This window comes from Rana temporaria, chromosome 11, assembly GCF_905171775.1.
Source record: "Rana temporaria chromosome 11, aRanTem1.1, whole genome shotgun sequence".
Taxonomy (NCBI): Eukaryota; Metazoa; Chordata; class Amphibia; order Anura; family Ranidae; genus Rana; species Rana temporaria.
The window spans coordinates 47,515,889-47,538,278 of NC_053499.1; the positions used below are offsets into that span (position 1 = coordinate 47,515,889).

Genomic DNA, 22,390 nt, shown 5'->3' on the forward strand with positions numbered 1-22,390 from the left:
GCTTTCAGAAAATCTATAATGCTGCTGCAAATAATGCTGCAAATAATGTTGCAAATAATGCTAAATTGTTACATGTATGTAAAAAAATTATAAAATTGGCCCAGATGCAAAGTGGTTAAGCTTAATGCAAATGGCAGTCTACACAAATGATGCCTTTCAATACAAGCTTCTAAAAGGTTTGAATATCAATATAAAATAATATAATACTAAAGAGAGGCGTTGTTTATTATATAGTCCATTGTTCTATGGTTGAGTAGCCTTTAATCCTAAATGTATTCTCTTAAAGGTAGGGGAAACCTGGACTTCAACAAGTAATGCCTGTATATCCTATGGCTGTATCAAGTCAAATGGACAGATTTATTCTACACTTATGAACAAGACATGCAATTCTTTGACGTCACAGGAATGTGGAAGTGTAAGTCATGTGGAATTGTATATGTTGTGATCATTAGCAATTTGAATATAAGGTACTGCACAGAATAAAAGAGAAGGACCATGTTAGAATTTGATTATGTAGTCTATAGGTTATATTTTTTTGTAGCTGCAGCCTATTTAATAATAAACAGATTTTGCTTCTGGAAATAAAGCAATATAATTATTCCGAGTATTAAAGGGACTGATTCCTGCTCCGCAGAGAATGGTTAACTGCATTTTTGTAAAGTGACTAATTATGTGCCAAAAATATGCTATGTCCGTCACAGAAAAAAACAAAAGGAACAAATAAAAAATGTTTTCACAAAAAAAAAGACATTAAAAAAAATTGTGCTTCTGTTCTATAAGCCTACACAGTGAATGGGCAATTTAAGGCAATTGAAATAACCTAGTACTTTTCTGTCTGTTACAGCGTGATGAATGTGCTTACTCCATTATGAACGGTAGTTTTACCAGAATGAGCGCTCCCTTCTCATAACTTGCTTCAGAGCATACGCGGATTTTTCATGTCGTTAAAGCCCACACACGACCATTTTTTACAACCTTAAAAATTACAACGTTAAAAACGTTGTGAAAAAATAGAGCATGTTCAAAAAAAAATTTGGCCATTTTTTGGAACCCGAAAAATGCTCTGGAGCCCACACACGATGGTTTTTAATGACATTAGAAAAAAAAAGAAATTTTTTAGAACCCCGAAAAACGGTCGTGTGTACGCGGCATAACACTTCATGTAATTGTACACCCGATGTGCTCCTTCACCATAAGTCCTAAAGTAACTCGCCAGAAATTGTAGCTGGTCAGATTACAGGTGGTTCTCAAAAAATTAGCATATTGTGATAAAGTTCATTATTTTCTGTAATGTACTGATAAACATTAGACTTTCATATATTTTAGATTCATTACACACAACTGAAGTAGTTCAAGCCTTTTTATTGTTTTAATATTGATGATTTTGGCATACAGCTCATGAAAACCCAAAATTCCTATCTCAAAAAATTAGCATATCATGAAAAGGTTCTCTAAACGAGCCCTTAACCTAATCATCTGAATCAACTAATTAACTTTAAACACCTGCAAAAGATTCCTGAGGCTTTTAAAAACTCCCAGCCTGGTTCATTACTTCAAACCGCAATCATGGGTAAGACTGCCGACCTGACTGCTGTCCAGAAGGCCATCATTGACACCCTCAAGCAAGAGGGTAAGACACAGAAAGAAATTTCTGAACGAATAGGCTGTTCCCAGAGTGCTGTATCAAGGCACCTCAGTGGGAAGTCTGTGGGAAGGAAAAAGTGTGGCAGAAAACGCTGCACAACGAGAAGAGGTGACCGGACCCTGAGGAAGACTGTGGAGAAGGACCGATTCCAGACCTTGGGGGACCTGCGGAAGCAGTAGACTGAGTCTGGAGTAGAAACATCCAGAGCCACCGTGTGCAGGCGTGTGCAGGAAATGGGCTACAGGTGCCGCATTCCCCAGGTCAAGCCACTTTTGAACCAGAAACAGCGGCAGAAGCGCCTGACCTGGGCTACAGAGAAACAACACTGGACTGTTGCTCAGTGGTCCAAAGTACTTTTTTCGGATGAAAGCAAATTTTGCATGTCATTCGGTAATCAAGGTGCCAGAGTCTGGAGGAAGACTGGGGAGAGGGAAATGCCAAAATGCCTGAAGTCCAGTGTCAAGTACCCACAGTCAGTGATGGTCTGGGGTGCCATGTCAGCTGCTGGTGTTGGTCCACTGTGTTTTATCAAGGACAGGGTGAATGCAGCTAGCTATCAGGAGATTTTGGAGCACTTCATGCTTCCATCTGCTGAAAAGCTTTATGGAGATGAAGATTTCATTTTTCAGCACGACCTGGCACCTGCTCACAGTGCCAAAACCACTGGTAAATGGTTTACTGACCATGGTATTACTGTGCTCAATTGGCCAATTGCCAATTGGCAACTCTCCTGACCTGAACCCCTTAGAGAATCTGTGGGATATTGGGAAGAGAAAGTTGAGAGACGCAAGACCCAACACTCTGGGTGAGCTTAAGGATGCTACCGAAGCCTCCATAACACCTCAGCAGTGCCACAGGCTGAATGCCTCCATGCCACGCCGCATTGAAGCAGTCATTTCTGTAAAAGGATTCCCGACCAAGTATTGAGTGCATAACTGAACATAATTATTTGAAGGTTGACTTTTTTTTTATTAAAAACACTTTTCTTTTATTGGTCGGATGAAATATGCTAATTTTTTGAGATAGGAATTTGGGGTTTTCATGAGCTGTATGCCAAAATCATCAATATTAAAACAATAAAAAGGCTTGAACTACTTTAGTTGTGTGTAATGAATCTAAAATATATGAAAGTCTAATGTTTATCAGTACATTACAGAAAATAATGAACTTTATCACAATATGCTAATTTTTTGAGAACCACCTGTATAAACCAGCAAAAGTGCTTTTTGTGTTGTATATCAGGCAAATCCCCTCTCCACTGTGCTGTCTCTGACGTATCCTCTTGTCAGTTTCTCTCCCAAATGAATGGAAGAAGTTTTAGGAGGAAGGAAAAAAGATTTCCATAGCGTAATACAGTTAAAAATAATATTTGTTTATTAAAACTTTTTTAAAAGCACTCACATTTCACAAATATCTGCCCGACACTAAGGCACAAAAACATGATGATTGTATATAGTTATTGGCTCTGTCTCAAAAGCCGCAAGCACGATCACAGAAGCCCCCAATGTTGCCAGCGTCCTAGCCCCATCCAGGAGAGACGCAAAGCAACTAGACACTCAATGTGCAAAGGGTCCTTAAAGTGTAGCTCTAGGCTACACTTGAAAAAAAAATGGATGTTGTGTGGAAGGGTTAGACTGCCTCCACTGCAGGACATGTGTTCCAGAGATAGCTGTTCAAAGGGAATTGCCCTAATTTTGTGAGATTTCCACTAACTTCCCGTTGTATCTTTTGGCCCAGAAGTTAAGGGGATTTCCATAAGGGTACACAGGACAGCAAAAAAATAATAACCTGACAAGGGTTTTAACCCCTCTCTACTTTATTCAAACCAAAGAACACAACTTTGGCCTTATATACACTTTAAAATCAGCCTTTAAATGATGTCTTACTTAAAAACTGCTTTGTCCTCACTATGAGAGGGCATGTTCAATGTTATGACAATATTCACTTTATGAGAAGTTGCTAGTTAAGCTGCTTTCCTGTTCTGCTACTTTCTCTCTTGATTGTGACACAGAAAAGTTACTCACAAAGCTAATGCAGCCTTGTTTGCTCCCAGTTGAATCAAATATGGCAGATATGTGGCAATTACAGTTGTTTCACATCAGCTGGGCATGTCTTAGCAATGGCCTCGCAATAAGGTGCGACAGGGAGATGCAATCTCTGGGAGTTCTTCAGTCAGGCTTCATCAGGTAGGTAAATGGCCTATGTAACGGTCACACAATGGGGCTGCAATCACATTCTTTTAGATAATGACATTCAGAGGAGTTAATTGTCCCCCAGACATTCGGACATTCGCCAATAAGCGATTCACCTGCATAATACACATTCCTATGTCAGACGTTTTGGCACCGGTCTGACATAATTAACATGACCTAATTACTACAGTTGACAAGTACATTCCACACACAAAACAGTATTAGCATCACACAATGGAATGTCTAGGAGCAGACTCAATTAACACCTCAAAAGCATGTGTCCCCACATTGAATGAAAAAACTCCATTGACCTTTGCAGACTTAATTAGTACAATGGACACAGAATGTAATCACAGCAAGATACTTCAAACATCCCATAATAGCCAGCCAGGGAGTTGGAGGGAATTAACATCTTTCAATTAATCTGTTGAGTTCAGAACAATTTGTAGTATTCCAAGATATCCTGCAAAACATGAATTATCGTTTCTCAGTCGCCCTATGCCCAAAAGGGGCACAGGGTGACCCTAGACCCAAGAGTCATTAGTGACGCTGGCACAGGAGTACCCCCCATCCTTTAAAGGTCTCTGGGTGTCACGGGCCATTCCGTTACAGCCTACACCTACAGAAAGGACATTAACAACTTTGTTTTTACCTACAGACTACCCTAACCTGCATAGGCAGTTTTTAGTAAAGGCGAACTATGTCTTCAAGAGTGAACTTTCATTATCAGAATATCCCTTCTGTGTCCATGTTGCTCTTACTGGAGAAATGCTGTATATCTTCTTTAGTTTGCTCATAGCTTTGAATTCTGTTTGCTTGTGCTCTGCCTACCGGTATATTATTTTAGTGTGCTAAAGGTTATTTGCAAGACATATACTCAAATACTGTATAAAGTTTCTCTATTTTTTTTTCTGTTAACAGGGCACCTTTCAACTAAGTGCAGATGGATGTTGCAACAAATGCATACGTAAGTTTATTGTTAAATTCCTGTTAGAGTTCCTATTACCTAGTTTATACAATATCAAGGCAGACATTTTTTAAGTTTATGCAACATTCGCAATAGTTAAAGTATATGTAAAAAAACATATTTAATATATTTTTGGAAATCACAAATTTCCCCATGGTTTATATCTTAAAACAGGAAAGTACAGGAAAAGAATTGTGCCAGAAATATAATGTATTCCTACCTTCCTCTTTGATATGGCAAGAGAAGCAGGTGGTGTCAGGGCTGCCTGCTTAATTTCTGATAGATTACAAAGAACATAAACTTTTCCCCCCCCCCCCCCCCCCCCCCATCCTCTGCATCTCCATAAGCCTAAGAGCACAGGAAGTTGCCAGATCATAAGATATTATGACAAAATCAACAGTAATGTTTGTGCTTATCAGACAGAGATAACACAACTGTTTCAATAGTATAGTTAGCAAACCACACAAGAGCAAATAAGAGAAGTTTATTGTTAGAGATTACATGCATTTTAATAATTTGCATAGACTTGCACAAAAGCTTTAAATCATAGAGTAAACTTATGTAAAAGGAAGCGCACTGCTTTTTTTTTCCAAACTGTAACTTAAAGGGACTTGATCAGTATACTAAAGTTTCCAAGAGAAAGTCTACTTGGAAAGAAGAGCATAAATACTTGTTTTTCCTGCTGCCCATGGTGCTGAATGCTGCTCCGCTGCTGAGAAATGGTATTTTAAAAATTGCTGGGAAAACCCTACAACTCTCAAAGATCCCTTGGGCTGGCCTTCACATCATTGCAGGAGAAACTATTTTTTTTTTTTTTAAAAGCCTATGGCGTGCAAAACACACCCAAAAACTCCACCCGGTGCAAAAAAAATGTGCACACACATAGAGAGTGGCACAAAAATGTGCAACGGGGGCTACGTCAAACGGTCCTCCATGACGAAGGACCTGACCCTGATCCCCCGGGGGGGTTAGGCTCCTGACAGGGACTGAGGTACTCAAATGGTCCGAGCAGCCGAAGCCGACACGGACCACATTCTTTGGAGGGTCTGTCGAAACAGAACCCACCCAAGTACTAGGTGGGGATCCCCCGAAGGGAGACCCCATGAGAGCAGGTGAACTAAGCCAGAAGGCCATGTCCACCCACTCCTAAGACGTTCAGGGCTGGCCCGAGGACCGGCACCCTACTAATTACACCTTGACACCAAACAAAAAAAGACATAAAGTGACGCACATAGGGGTTAAATAAAAAGAGAGTGGGGGAGAAGGAAGATGAGGAGGGTGAGTAGAAAGTGACCATCGTGCAATACGATGGCCGGCCCTCCGGCCAGAAAACAAAAATTCCTCTGGTCCTAGCCAAAAGGCTTGGCCCAAGAGGCAGGGGTAAAAAAAAAGTGTGATATGGTGACGCGACCAAGGTGTCAAAAAGCTAAAGTGCCCGGAAAAACACTAGTGCAATTACAGCACCCCTAGACTGCCACTCCAGGGGCACATCACCATAGGCTTTTTAAACCAACCCTGACCAACAGCCCGGACAGTCACAGCCCCCTTCCCTACCAGGAAGGATCGAGAGCTCCGGAAGCTCAGGGAGAGTGCCCTTGCGTCTCTTTCGATCCCTACCTAAATTATACTCGGGTGGTGTGAAGGACTTTTTACCTATATGCTTCAGGTTAATCCTCCCTGCTTGTTTAAGGCTGTTAATGGTATTTACCCTTCTGCAGCCAGTCCTGTTTCAAATGTTAATTGCCCTAGCCCTGTGTTTACTGGTTACTGTTATTAGACAAGTGGCTCATGTTAATTATGCTGATTGCTTCATGTGTGATTCATTCCTCTAACAGGTTATTGAAGTGCTAATGTCCCCTCACTATTCTAAACATTAATTGATCTATTGTGTTGTGTGAAGAAGATCTGTGTTTACCCTTAAAAGATGTGTATTGTATCATCAGGCTAAATGATTAGAGAAGTGGTATGTTAATTATTCTGATTGCTTCAGTGTAGTAATTAACTCCACTGATGTCTTTATCTAAAGAAATGTGTCTGCATGGTCGGCTCCGACTTGTCTCCTATAATCTGTATGGGAAACCCCACTGTGTGAAGGGGGGCGGAGATTTCATTGTTCCTAACAGGTTGTAACCACATATAAGCTGAATTTTTGTGTCATTAAAGTCTGTGTTGTTCCAGCATTAAGCCTTGGCTCATGTATGGATGCTTCTGTGATTTCTTTTATGGGAAGAAGGGACTGTTTGACGGGGATATCGTACCAATACAGTAACAATTGGTTGGCAGCAGCGGGATTTTCCCTTCTACTCTCCCTTACACCAGGATTCCAAGCAGACACTGGGAACAGTGAATGGAAGGCTGCTACACCCTGCTTAAAAGAAATACACTGAAAGAACTACTGGAAGTTTGTGGAAGGATTGCTAGCAACAAAACCAAGCGGGTCATCATAGCAGAATTAATGGAGCTAGACCAGGAGAACGTGATTGCAGCAACACCAGCAGTACAAGAGATGGAGACACCAGTGATTCAGGAGGAGTCACCAACCAACAAGCTAATGAGAGAGAAGCTAGCGTGGTTCGGCCCGAACCCAACGCCGGATGTGGTGCTGAAAGTGATGGACCTGTTAGTAAACGCAGAACTACAGAAGGCTAAAGAAATAAGAGACGCAGAACTACAGGAGGCTAAACAAATAAGAGACGCAGAGCTACAGGAGGCTAAACAAATAAGAGATGCAGAGCTACAGAAGGATAAACAAATAAGAGACGCAGAGCTACAGTTAAAACTGGCAGCAGTCCAACAAGCAGCCGCACATTCTCCAAACAGCACAGCAGACGCAAGGAAGATTCCGTTTAGCGCTTTTAAAGCTTTTGATGAAAAGGACTGTGAGATTGATAACTACCTGGCAGATTTTGAGCGACAATGTGACCTGCACCAAATAGCTAGAGGAGAGTGGGTTGCAATATTGTCAGGCAAACTGTCAGGCAAAGCTTCTGATGCTTTCCGGATCGTGCCAGATCAGGATATCCATAGCTACGCCAGGGTTAAAGAAGTGCTCCTGGCTCGTTATGCAGTAACCCCAGAGTCCCACCGACAGAAGTTCAGGGACTCACGCAAAACCACAAAAGACTCTTACGCGGAATGGGCAGGCCAGTTGTCCCTGTCGGCCTCTAACTGGGTCAACAGCAGCCAGGCCACCACCGCAGAGGACATTTTGCAACTAATGCTCCTGGAGCAATTTTACAATCACATCCAGACGGATGTCAAAGATTGGGGGAGAGATCGCAGGCCCATGACTCTACCAGAGGCCGCTAAGTTGGCGGATGAATATGCGGATACTCGCAAGACAAACCAGGTCACACCACGGGTACAACCTCCACGACCAACGGCGCCCTCACACCCACCAGCCGCTAGATACCAACCGCCTAACGGACCGATGACATCTAGCCCTCGCTATCCACGCCAGGAGGACAACGAACAATGCTGCTTCCGGTGCAAACAGCTGGGTCACTTCAAGCAGAATTGCCCCATGAACGACAACACCAGGTCAAATTGGTCTCAACCTGGGTACCGCCCACCAGCAGCAGCCCATTGTGTAGACTCGGCTTGGGATTCCCAGGAGCTGGGTCAGGAAGAACCATTGGGCCCCCTTTACGAAGCCCTCACGGTACAATCTGTTATTACGGACAACCAGAAACACCATTGTCAGCTGGTCATGGTTAACGGAAAAACCGCCCGAGGATTAAGAGACAGTGGGGCGACCGTCACGTTGGTACAAAGACACCTTATTACTGCATCAGAGAAACCCGGGGAAATCAATTGCTGTGAAAGTGGCAGGGGGGGCAGTATACCGTATTCCTACTGCACAGGTACACCTGGACTGGGGTGCGGGAGCTGGCGATGTTCATGTGGGCGTCATGAAAGACTTACCTTCTGAAGTCATCTTGGGCAACGACATTGGGCCCCTGACTTCGGCGTTCGCCTCTACCACCGCTCAGGAGGCCCACGCAGTAACCACCAGAGCACAAAGTTGCGCTGCCGAGAGCCATCCGCTTCCTACTGAGACCCAGGTAAGCCAACCCAACCTACCCTTGACTGTGGAACCCCTACCCTGGGACACCCCAGAGGACTTTGGGTAGGAGGTGACCGGAGACCCTTCCCTCAGAAAGTATCGAGAGAAAGCCAGGAGGGGCCAAGGGGGGTTAGAGAAGGAGCAATTTATCTGGGAGGAAGGCCGCTTGTACAGGCTCACCGAGACCCGGGGTAATGCCCCAGGGCCTAAGCAAAAACGCCAGCTGGTAGTTCCCCGGAAGTACCAGCAGGAGTTATTGAGGATTGGGCACGACGTACCCTTGGCAGGCCATTTGGGAATACGCAAGACAGGGTATCGGATAACCCAGAACTTTTTCTGGCCTGGGGTATCCGACGACGTCAGGGCGTATTGTCAAACGTGCGAGGTATGCCAACGTATAGGTAAAAAGGGAGACCACCCAAAGGCTAAACTAGTTTCCATGCCCATTATTGAAGAACCGTTCACAAGGGTAGCCGTGGACATTATAGGGCCCCTGGCCCAACCTAGCCATTCCGGCAAGCGGTATATACTCACCGTAGTAGACTACGCCACCTGTTACCCCGAAGCGGTAGCTCTCTCTAACATACAGGCTGAGACTGTAGCAGAAGCCCTAGTGAAAGTATTTTCCCGAGTAGGCTTCCCCAAGGAGGTTCTGTCCGACCAAGGTACTCAATTCACGGCCGAGGTAACCCTGCTGATATGGAAAACCTGTGGAGTTAAATCCCTGACTAGCTCCCCATACCACCCCCAGACTAACGGCCTGTGCGAGCGCTTCAATGGAACGCTAAAGCAAATGTTGAAATCGTTCACAGGGGTGTACAAGGATTGGGAGCGATTCCTGCCGCACCTTCTCTTTGCCTACCGAGAGGTACCGCAGGAATCGACCGGATTCTCACCCTTCGAACTTCTGTATGGGAGGCGGGTGAGGGGGCCCTTAGATCTCATCAAGGATCACTGGGAGGGGCAAACAGAAATTGAGGGGACCCCGGTTGTACCTTATGTCCTGGAGCTGAGGGACCGCATGGAGGAATTAGCCCAGACAGTGCGAGAGAACCTCCAGGCGGCCCAACAGCGCCAGAAGGTATGGTATGACCGACGGGCTAGGCACCGGAGCTTTCAGATAGGCCAAAAGGTCCTGGTATTAAGGCCGGTCCGAACAGACAAGCTCCAGGCCGCCTGGCAGGGCCCCTATAAAGTTATAGGACAGATATGCGACACTACCTACACGATAGCCAGCTGCGAGGATGAGGATGTGAAACAAACCTTTCACATCAACATGCTCAAGGCCTATCAGGAACGGGCAGAGGAGGTAGCCGCTATCTGTGCACCAGCAGGAGAAGACACAGAGACCCTACCCCTTCCCGACCTATTGGGCAGTAGCGAAGGGATGACCCAGATAGAGAAAGTCCAGCTAGGTGAACAGCTGGAGCCGCAAGAGCGGGCTCAAGCTGGCCGCTTACTAGAAGAAAAACAGGCCACATTCTCTCAGGAGCCTGGATACACACGCCTAGCCGTACACAAGGTGGAGACTCCAGGACAGACACCCCTGAGACAGCCTCCTTACCGTATCCCCGAAGCAGTCCGGGATAGATGAGATGCTTCGGCTAGGCGTAATCGAACCCTCAGAAAGTCCTTGGGCCACGCCGGTAGTCTTAGTGCCAAAGAAGGATGGGACAACCCGCTTCTGTGTAAATTACCGGCGCCTCAACGACAAGACAGTTACAGACGCCTATCCGATGCCACGGATGGACGAGCTGCTTGACCGTATCTCTGCAGGGAAGTATCTGACCACAATAGACCTATGCAAGGGATATTGGAAGATTCCCCTAGCAGAAGATGCCAGACTCAAGTCGGCCTTCATCACCCCGTTCGGCCTATACCAATTCCGGGTTATGCCGTTCGGGATGAAGAACGCCCCGGCCACCTTCCAACGGATGGTGGATCAGTTACTTGAGGGTCTCCAGAGCTTCGCCTGCGCTTACCTGGATGACATCGCCATCTACAGCGATACATGGGAAGCGCACCTAGAGCACATAGGGGTAGTATTGGATAGGATCAAGGGGGCCGGGCTGACCCTGAAACACGACAAATGTCATTTGGGTATGGCAGAGGTACAATATTTGGGCCACCGAGTAGGATGTGGTAAGCAACGGCCGGAGCCGGCCAAAATCGAGGCCGTTGCCAATTGGCCCACTCCCCACACCAAGACACAAGTCATGGCTTTCTTGGGCACAGCCGGCTATTACAGACGCTTTGTACCCGACTATAGCGCCCTGGCCAAACCCCTGACTGACTTGACCAAAAAGAAGCTACCCCGACAAGTCCTGTGGTCCCCGGAATGCGAGTTGGCTTTCCAAACCCTAAAGACTGCTCTGGTTAATGCTCCGGTGTTGGTTACCCCAGATCCTAACAAAAGATTTATTGTCCACACAGATGCTTCAATGTTTGGACTGGGGGCAGTACTAAGCCAGATCGGGGAGGATGGAGGAGAGCACCCGGTGGCCTACCTGAGTCGGAAGCTGTTGCCAAGGGAGGTCAGTTACGCCACCATTGAAAAAGAGTGTTTGGCCTTGGTATGGGCACTCAAAAAGCTCACACCTTACCTTTATGGCCGGGCTTTCACTCTCATCACCGATCACAACCCCTTGGTGTGGCTTAACCGGGTTTCAGGGGACAACGCCCGTTTGCTACGCTGGAGCTTGGCCTTACAGCCCTATGACTTTACGATTCATTATCGCCCAGGCAAGCAAAACGGGAATGCTGATGGATTGTCACGCCAAACGGAGTTAACCTCGGACTAAAAGCTCTGAACCCGTCAACCCTACTGGACCAGGAAAGGTCCAACCGGGTTTGCCGGAGCAGGGAGAAAAAGGGGGGCCATTGTGAAGGACTTTTTACCTATATGCTTCAGGTTAATCCTCCCTGCTTGTTTAAGGCTGTTAATGGTATTTACCCTTCTGCAGCCAGTCCTGTTTCAAATGTTAATTGCCCTAGCCCTGTGTTTACTGGTTACTGTGATTAGACAAGTGGCTCATGTTAATTATGCTGATTGCTTCATGTGTGATTCATTCCTCTAACAGGTTATTGAAGTGCTAATGTCCCCTCACTATTCTAAACGTTAATTGATCTATTGTGTTGTGTGAAGAAGATCTGTGTTTACCCTTAAAAGATGTGTATTGTATCATCAGGCTAAATGATTAGAGAAGTGGTATGTTAATTATTCTGATTGCTTCAGTGTAGTAATTAACTCCACTGATGTCTTTATCTAAAGAAATGTGTCTGCATGGTCGGCTCTGACTTGTCTCCTATAATCTGTATGGGAAACCCCACTGTGTGAAGGGGGGCGGAGATTTCATTGTTCCTAACAGGTTGTAACCACATATAAGCTGAGTTTTTGTGTCATTAAAGTCTGTGTTGTTCCAGCATTAAGCCTTGGCTCATGTATGGATGCTTCTGTGATTTCTTTTATGGGAAGAAGGGACTGTTTGACGGGGATATCGTACCAATACCGTAACAGGTGGTACTACCCGTATGGTATGACCCCCCTTAACAGTAGGGTGGGGTCGACTTTCCCTCTCGAGAAACTGGCAAGGTTAGGAACTGCATCAAATCCAGGCCAGAAGGTCAGAGACCCGACCCTTCAGCTTCGACCGCATGTTGCTCCGTCCCGATCAGAAGGCTTTCACCTCCACGCCAGCAGGTTTTGCATCCGCCACCGCCATCCCTTTCCACCTCGCCATGTACTAGGGAAGGTTAGCATAGCGCCACCTCCTGGCAACTGATAAGAACAGATACTACACTTGATCTTAGCCAAAAGGCCGAGAAGCGACTGCAGGAGGAACTAGTGAGTACTGTGGGGGACCCATGAGATTGAGACTCCTTGAGAAGTCAGTTTCCTAGCGGACTTCGTGAGACCATTTCTCAGCAGCGTTCAGCAGTGAGAGAGGCAGAAAAGGTAAATGTTATTATGGTGACAGAATGTCTTTAAAGCAAAGAGCAAAATATACAAATTAGATACATAAACATTTGGCCTGCATTTGCACCTGAGCAGAGCTCATTTCTAGTGATTTTGAAATGTTTTTTTTCCAGATGCTTTGCAAATGTATTTGCATGTGTACCAAGCTTCAGGTGTTTGTTTCCTGGGCTGGACAGCAGTTCCATAGGAGGAGAGGAATATTTCATACATAAAAACATGCAAACACGTGTGTTGCTCTCAATGAAGTCGATTGGGTAAAAATGGCAGTATGCAGTCAAAAAAGCTTATTTACTTTTTTGAATGTAGAGTGTAGAATGTAGAGTGACTGAGCATACACGTGTGAACACAGACAAATAGAAATAATTGAATTCTACATGTAGAGTACATGTAGAGTATAATCCGGTGTAGGGGAACAAGTAGAAAAATACTCAAGTGGGAATGGGGGCTTACTGTTTAACTTTCAAAGAATTTGTCATTCTAATCAGCCAGTCGTTTGAAATCACACGCCTCTGCCTCCCTGCTTAGCCACTCAGGTGTTTCCAATATTTTCTGGGTCAGCAATGTAACTTCTTGTGTCAAGCCTCTCAATAGAAACATAATTGCTATCATTATCATCATCTCAGGGGGAACAACGTTCCCAATATAACCTGTAAACTGAATCAGAAAGCATTTTTCTAGTTTTACAAGGTGGCAGATAAGTGTAAGTTAAAAGACTAACAAAGAATTACAAAGGAAATGGTACCCAATGGAACCTGAATAGGAAAATGTGTGAAATATATGTAAATCTTGCATGAAACCATTTATAAATAGACCCCTTAGGCAGTGGTGTATCTAGGGTATGGCAGCCAGGGCAAGTGCCATGGGCGCCATATGAAGGGGGAGCTGTTGAGTGCCTGGGCAGCAAGGCACTTCCCAGGGTCTGAGGGTCTCTTCTTCCCTCCTCCTGAGCATAGGCAGGATCTCCTTTTCAGCACCTTTGCGCTATCCCTGCTGCGTTCAGCCACAGCCTCCCCTGTTCTCCCAGGCTCTCCCATTCCATCTGGTCGGATTGGCAGCGCACAAAGAAGAAGGAGGAACATCAGTTTCTCCCTCTCCTCATTTACCTGGCAGGTATCAGCTAAGAAAGCAGCCAATATGCCTTGGAGGGCAGAGGAGGGATCAAGGGTCTAATAAACCCCAGATTTCTCCATAAAGAGGATAGGTCACTACCCAAGGTATCACAAGGGATGATAAATATCACTAGTTTTTTAGCTGTTTTTTTTTTTAAAGTTATCTGAAAGATTGGTTTTAAATGTTTCAGCAGGGGCGCAGTTTCAGTTCTTGCCATAGGCGCTATTTTTACTAGATACGCCTCTGCCCTTAGGAGTCCATTTAAAACACAGAAATCGTGATTTTTACCAAACATTTACTGGTGGCAAATCTGCCACTTGAAACCCGTGGACCTAGAAGATTTACCTGCACTGATTGTTTGATGATTGTTGGATATACTGTTATTTATATATGATCCATAATTATATGAATGCAAAACAAGTTTAATATTAAAAATATTATTTTGTTTTTAGCTCCCAAACCCTGCAGAGTAGTGAATAACAACACAATGCTGAGGGCATATGGCTGTGAGCTTCAAGAGAATGTTCCATATTGTGATGGTGTTTGCATTTCAAAGCCGTGAGTATTATAAATTATTACATACTAGCCACACTGTGAACTTGCATTGTCTGCTTACATTGGTACACACAATGTGGATTAATATCCTTTGTGACTACTGAGGGGTATACCTAAATGAAAGTGTCTGCAGTTCATCTTTAATTTAGCTACACAAGTTTAATATTTTAAAGGACTTTCATGAAAAAATATAGAAAATAAAAAATTATATAGCATATACAATTGCTACACAAAAAATGTTGGATTTCAGCGTTATTAAAAAATCACCTTTTTAATCTGCAGCACTGTAATTGTCTGTCAAATTCAATGCAATATTGCAACCATGAAGCGTTGTGTACACAGCTGGTCTACACTAAGCCTCCAAAAATGTAACTCCCTCCTTGTGTAATAGGTGCATTCATTTCCTTAGAAGTTTGATACAAGTTAGATTTTAGGCACCCCTGAAATAGAAATGTAAATTTTGGTGAAAAACTTCCAAGGGATAATCACCTTAAAGGGATGCAGACGTTGCAGCTCTTTTCATTTCAGATACTCACCCATTTACCAGAACCAGCGTTGTCGCACTGAGATCTTCTCATGCCCTGCTACCTCTCTGTCCTGTGCTACCATGTTATCGCTCACACCACTGAGAGTCCTGCCAACTCTTCCGGGTTCAGTATGTAGGCCTCCCGATGGTGGGCCGCTAGGCCCACCCCCTCCACCTCCTCTGTTACTTACACAGTTAGGCCTCCTGAGATATGTGATGTACATATCCCAAGAGGCACAGTAGGCACAGTACATGTCATTTGCCTAGGTGAATATGTGTGTAGGGGTGGGTCGAAACCCTTTTTTTCTACAGGAGAAAGAGTCTAAACAGCAAATATATATATATATATATATATATATATATATATATATATATATATATATATATATATATATATATATATATATATATATATAATTACATGTAGTTGAGTGGAGGAGAGGTGATAAACAGGCACTTTCATTTTCTGGCTGAAAATCCATTTAGAAACACAGAAAGTACATGAATCAGATATTTAATTCAGAATGAGTATGTAATGAGTCTGGTGAAAAAATAGCTATTTATTCACAACAACAACAAGCTACAAAATTGGTGAGGGGATATTTTTTTTCTAAACAGTGGAGTTCCTCTTTAAGGCCGCGTACACACGGTCGGTCCAAACCGATGAAAACGGACTGAAGTTCAGTTTCATCGGTCCAAACCGACCGTGTGTACGGCCCATCGGTCTGTTGTCCTTCGGTCCAAAAAAAGAGAACTCGCATTAAAATCGAACCAATGGACGGCTGACCGTAAGGTCAAAACCGATGGTTAGTGTGCAAAAGCATCGGTTCAAAACCCGCGCATGCTCAGAATCAAGTCGACGCATGCTTGGAAGCATTGAACTTCGTTTTTTTCAGCACGTCATGTGTTTTACGTCACCGCGTTCTGAACCGATCGGTTTTGGAAAGGATGGTGTGTACGCACATCAGACCATCAGTCTGCTTCAGCGGTGAACCGAGGAAAACGGTCCGTCGGACCATTCTCATCGGATGGATCGACCGTGTGTACGCGGCCTAAGGCAAATCTGACACATATTCTGCCAAATTACTAGATAAATAGATGTTGGATGTCAAAAGGTTTGGCATCTTCTAAGATCAAGCATTTCTTTAACCACTTGCTGCCCGGCGTATAGTCATATGACGTCCGCAGGAACCTTTCGTCTCTCCGGGCGGACATCAGGTGATGTCCTGGGTTTCCCGGCCGTCTAGGTTTCGCGCACCTGCCGCATTGCTCGGGACCCGCTGCACGTGCCTGGCGGCCACGATGTCCGCCAGACACCCGCAATTGCCCGCAATCATGGCAGGACCGTGGATCTGTGTGTGTAAACACACATATCCATGTCCTTTTAGAGGTGAGGAGACCAATGTATGTTCCCAATACAGAGGAACACAGATCGGTCTCCTCCCCTTGTGAGTCCCCTCCCCCTACAGTTAGAATCACTCCCAGGGAACATATTTAACCCCTTGATCACCCCCTAGTGTTAACCCCTTCCCTGCCAGTCACATTTACACAGTAATCAGTGCAGTTTTATAGCACTAATCGCTGTATAAATGTGAATGATCCAAAAAATGTGTCAAAAGTGTCTGATATGTCCGTCGCAATGTCACGGTCACAACATCACTGTGCCCATCTGTAGTGGCTCTCCCTCCTCTCAAAGGCTTTGTTAAGTCAGCGGGAGCCATTGACTGCTGTCAGTCAAATCCTGTGATGAGGGACATGGCAAAGCCACACTGTCTGTGTCTATGGATACAGGCAGTGTGGTTCAGGATCAAGCCCAAAGGTGGACCACTTTAGGAAGCGGCTTCCTATGGTGGCACACTGAGAAGAGGCGGACCTGTCGTGCAGGGGAGGGACCCCAGAAGAGTAGAGTCAGGGTTTGCTCTGTGCACTTCTATTCTAATGTGTTTTTACAAATAAATATATATATATACATATATATACATACACTTAAAAATCATTTTAAGGAAGGAAATAATCTTTTAACATGTTTTTCAGATATACATATACAACGGAAAAATGTATTGGAAATAATGTAGTCAATATATAGAGAAGCTTAGTGCAAATCCTATAGTTATTGTAAAAATAACACATTTAGAAAGTAAGATGGAAGTTTAGGGCCAGATTCAGGTACATTTACATTGCGCAGCGGCGGTGTAACGTATCCCATTTACGTTACACCGCCGCAAGTTTACAGCGTAAGTGCCTGATTCACAAAGCTCTTACCTGTAAACTTGCGGCGGTGTAACGTAAAGGACGTCATTGGTTTCGACGTTAACGTAAATGGCGTCCAGCGCCATTCACGGACGACTTAGGCAAACAACGTGATTTTTCAAATTTCGACACGGGAACGACGGCCATACTTAACATTGGCTAGTCCACCTAGAGGGCAGCCTTAGGCCTCGTACAGACGGACGGACTGTTCGCTGAAAACGGTCCGCCGGACCGTTTTCAGCAGACATGTCCGCCCAGAGATTTCTGTCTGATGGTTGTACACACCATCAGACAGAAATCTGCGCGTACACGATACGCGGTGACGAGGCCACGCCGTCGCCGCGACGATGATGCGGCGAAGTGCGCGGCCCTGGAAGTTCAATGCTTCCACGCATGCGTCAAAGTGATTCGACGCATGCGAGGGATGGCGGCCGATCGGACATGTACGGTGAGTCTGTACAGACGACCGAACATGTCCGACAGACAGGCTTCCAGCAGACATGTTTCTTAGCATGCTAAGAAACATTTGTCCGCTGCAAAACGGTCGGCTGGATAAATGTCCGCTGGAAACCTGTCCGGTCGGCCATACACACGACCGAACATGTCTGCTGAAACTGGTCCGCGGACCAGTTTCAGCAGACATGTTCGGTCGTGTGTACGGGGCCTAAGTTTTACGCGGCGTATCTCGACGGAAACAACTTAAAGTTAGAGCGACGGGTAAAGCGTACGTTCATGAATCGCCGTAACTAGTCATTTGCATATTCTACGCCGACCGCAATGGAATCGCCACCTAGCAGCCGGCCTAGAATTGCATCCTGTCGGATCTTAGGGCTATCTATGCGTAACTGATTCTATGAATCAGCCGCATAGTTACGACGGGCGGATCACAGAGATACGACGGCGTATCAGAAGATACGCCGTCGTATCTCTTTTGTGAATCTGGCCCTTATTTCCCACAATATAGAGATTGCATGTTCAAAATAATAGAGAAAGTTCAATAGTTTAGGAGAGTAGAGATAAATAGTGGTGATGTATTCCAAGTAAAATGTTATTGTAAACATAATACAAATAAAGAATATGTTTTAATGTGGACTTCTGCATTGTGGCTGCTACAATGGAATGGCTCCATAGAAATCAAGGTAGTGGATGGGTATCACTGTGCATGTTTCTAATTCTGGTACTACGTTCAGCAGAGAATACCCCCCCCCCCCCTTTCTTGAACCATGCACTTCTCCTCTCACTGAAACCAATACTGGGGATTATTATTATTGCCACCAAAACCAACGTTGGGGCTTATTTTTTTACTACTTTCTTTTTAGTATACAAGGTCCCTTAGCAAAGTGCAAAAGGTTTCACACTTCAAGGCATATGGTGTTAAGTGTCAATCATTTTATAAGCCACGCCCAATCCCTCAAGGTGTAGTTTCCCTAACTATTTTTAAATGTTAGTAACTATGGAGGGGATAGGATCCCTGAGCTACTTATTGTCTAACAGATTCATATGCTAAGTTCACTCTTCCTGCACAGAGTTTCTGCTTCTATTCTCCCTCCACTGGCCAAATCCGCTCCCTCCCCCAGCCTACACAATGCCTACTTTTATAATTAGTGCTAATGGTTATATTTATGCATTGGGACAGGACGGGGGGGTGTTAACAAATGATTTGCCCTGGTGTCAGATATGCTAAGGACTCCACTAGGTGGTGTATCAATCACCTACTGATTAGATAAAATTACAAACCTATACATGCATATTTTATCTGTGTATATTTTTTTTTTGCCTGGAGTTAACTTTATAGCCTAGCTCTGGGCAGAAAAGGAACCCGAGATATTATTGGAAATAAAAAAAGCAGCTCTAGATTCAACACTCCTGTCTGGTGTTGTCCCCAGCAGTCTTTTTTCTCTATCACAGCATGCCCTCAATCTTCCAGGTTAAATAATTGCCAGTGTCATTCAACCTGAATGGGAGGACATGTACCCAATTTTGACAGATACCCACTCCCACTTCTGCTTTGATTGCCTTAGGCGATCGGAAGAGGAATGTCTCCTTCTCCCCTCCCTCCTGAAGTCTTCTGGGACACATGACAGATCCCAGAAGACTGTGGGATCAGTCACAGAGCAGGTTGCCTCTTGTGCATGCGCAGTGGGCACCTGGCTATGAATCTGCAAGCTGTTACAGCCAGGGGCCCATAGTGAAGATGCCAGCGTCAGTGAGGGAGGACACGAGGAGAACACAACTGGGGTGAGCACAGCGCTTGGATCGTAAGACAGGTGAGTGGCTGTTTATTAGTAGTCCGCAGCTACAGTTTTTTTAGCTGCTGACTTTTAATTTTCACTTCAGAGACTGGAGCTCTGCTTTCGGCTTTTTTTTTTATTATCAAATTTGTATTTTATTTAAAGATCAACATATCAAGCCACTCTGCTTTAGGCTTCATTGAACTTTTTCAGATTGTTGGCATGTATCTGCAACTATATTTTCATTGAGCAACTTCTTTCTTTGCAGAGCTCCCATGTTATCTTCAGGCAAAGACAGGCCATGTTTGTGTTGTGGTATACAGAAGTCATATTTAAGAACAGTGAAACTAAATTGTCCTAATGGAAAAACATATAACTACAAATATGATTACATTGAACAATGTGGCTGTGACGCTTTGATGTGCAAGTATTCATAGGTTTTGAGATGTTTACTAAAGAAGAAATGCAAATGAATACAACAATTATGCTGCTTGATGCTTTTTATACATTTCCTATTCTTTAAGCTACTTTTTTGAAAGGTCTTAGGTTGATTTTAAAGTTTTGGCTGTTTTACTATACTGCATCATACAAGCATAGTCTACTGTGTGTGCCTTCAGTGTTTGTAATGCATACTTCAGCAAACTCCTTCACATGGTTGCAGATTCACCTTTCTCCAAAGCTTTTAGACTACTTTTTATGTAATTATCTCCATGTGATCCTGAAATTAACAAAACCTTACCATTGCCTAACTATTATAATTGGTAACAGCTAGTGATCTGTGATTAGGTAAGCATTTACACTACATACATAGTAAAATATGAATAGTTTCAGATTTTAGATTACTAATTAATCAAAACAAACTACAATATATAAACATGTACAATTTTGCAAGCACAGAACATGAAACTATGGGCCAGATTCAGGTACAAATGCGGCAGCGTAACGTATGTCATTTACGTTACACCGCCGCAAGTTTTCAGCGCAAGTGCTTGATTCACAAAGCACTTGCCTGTAAACTTGCGGCGGCGTAGCGTAAAGCCGTCTGGCGCAAGCCTGCCTAATTGAAATGGGGCGTGTATCATTTAAATTAGGCGCGTTCCCGCGCCGAACATACTGCGCATGCTCCGTTTTGAAATTTCCCGCCGCGCTTTGCGCGAAATGACGTCGCACCGACTTAATTTTTTAAACGGCGACGTGCGTTATGTCCTTTCCTATTCCCAGACGTCTTACGCAAAAAAAAAAAACATTTTAAATTCGACGCGGGAACGACGGCCATACTTTAACATGGGCTGTCTAATTTTACACCACCTAAATAGCAATCGCAACTTTACGACGGGAAAAGCTGACTAGCGACGACGTAAGAGAATGCGACGAACGCGCGTACCTTCGTGGATCGTCGTAAACAGCTAATTAGCATACCCGACGCGGAAAACTATGCAAACTCCACCCAGCGGGCGCCGAAGTATTGCATCCTAAGATCCGAAGGCATACGATGCCGTACGCCTGTCAGATCTTAGCCAAATGCGGTCGTATCTTTGTTTGAGAATTCAAAATAAAGATACGACACGGCAAATTTGAAAGTACGTCGGAGTATCAGCAGATACTCCGGCGTACTTTTTCTGTGAATCTGGCCCTATGTTCCCAAAATATTCAATATTCATTCCAATTTGATTTCTTATCATCCTTAAGTCTATATATAGACTAGACAGTTAAAGTTAGTAGTTATAGTTATTTGCGCCATGGCTGTGCCCAATTTCTCTCGAAAAATTAAGCTACAATTACAAAATGCTTGCAATTTTAAGTAAAAAAAAAAAAAAGTATGGCCACAAGCGGCAGCCGATGTTCTGAAAGGATATTTAGCTGCTTTAAGAATCCCATTTTCCAACTGCCCAGCCTTTTAAAATTCTTAGGCAATCGGTTCACTGTCACTAGTGGCAGGCATGTGGTGGAAGATTTTTAAATGTATGAAATGAACTTTTAGTTTCAGCCACATAACACATGTTTCTAAACCATAACGTTTGAATATTTCAGATGTATTGTGTCCATGTTATGTTACATATTGAGGTTTGAAGTAACTGTAATTTTGAAAGTTTCACATTCAGTGTGATAAAACATAATGATAAATAAATGAAATTGCATTTAAATCATAGGAAAATAATTTATTGAGATTGTGAAAACAATGCATAGATTGTAATGTTGCTTTTTCAACATGTAATAAAACTGACTGCTGCTGAAATCGGACTCAAATATTGTCTTCAGACCATGTACCATATGTCATACATAAGAACCTATCTAAATCCGGATAAGTATATAGTACCAGCAGACATTGTTTAGGGTTCAAGAACAACAGAGACCCAATTTTGTCATGTACACATTTTGTGTCCAAAACCCTTGATTCTTAGGACAAGCTCACAAAATATGATTAAACATATCTAGGTCACATCGGGCATAGAGGACTTTGCAAGGGGCAAACTTTTGACATATGTATTGGAGTTAAATAAGCCCTATCCAGAAGATACACTTGTGTGAGGTGGTCTGATACCTTAGTGGACACCCCTTTGCAGATATCCAGAGCTTTGCTACCATTCCTAACCATCTATGTTTATTTCCCAGTAGATTTCAGGTTAGTAGGCAATTATGGAAGCTAAGGGGCTAAGTAATAAGCTGTAAAACATTTATTAAGTTTTTTGGGGTCACTACCAAATGTAACCTCTATTATGGTAACAGGTGTAGGTATTGGGTATGTGTTGGAGAATTGTGCTCTTAGGGCATGCCTCAACCAGAGGTAAAAAAATGAAAAAAGACTAAATTCAGCCTTCAATTGGTTGTAAACCGCTGGACATTTTTTTTATTTTTATTTTTTACCTTGCAT

The 22,390-nt window shown here is 43.9% G+C and overlaps 1 protein-coding gene and 1 pseudogene across 1 annotated transcript; one reads left to right on the forward strand and one right to left on the reverse strand.

The window, feature by feature from the left end:
- The first annotated feature begins 292 nt into the window (after positions 1 to 292).
- Positions 293 to 20,412, forward strand: LOC120917304 (mucin-5B-like). Its single transcript, XM_040328507.1, has 4 exons — positions 293 to 415; positions 4,759 to 4,804; positions 14,409 to 14,514; positions 19,787 to 20,412. Exons 1-4 carry the CDS (start codon positions 371 to 373, stop codon positions 19,953 to 19,955), a joined length of 366 nt encoding a protein of 121 aa, XP_040184441.1. The 5' UTR covers positions 293 to 370; the 3' UTR covers positions 19,956 to 20,412.
- LOC120918030 lies at positions 12,619 to 12,700 on the reverse strand (annotated as a pseudogene).
- Positions 20,413 to 22,390: the final 1,978 nt, after the last annotated feature.

Coding starts and splice junctions, on each gene's coding strand:
- LOC120917304 (XM_040328507.1), top strand. CDS start 371: ATGAACAAGACATGCAATTCTTTGACGTCACAGGAATGTGGAAGT. Junction 4,805..14,408: donor ATGTTGCAACAAATGCATAC/GTAAGTTTATTG, acceptor TTTTGTTTTTAG/CTCCCAAACCCTGCAGAGTA. Junction 14,515..19,786: donor GGTGTTTGCATTTCAAAGCC/GTGAGTATTATA, acceptor CTTTCTTTGCAG/AGCTCCCATGTTATCTTCAG.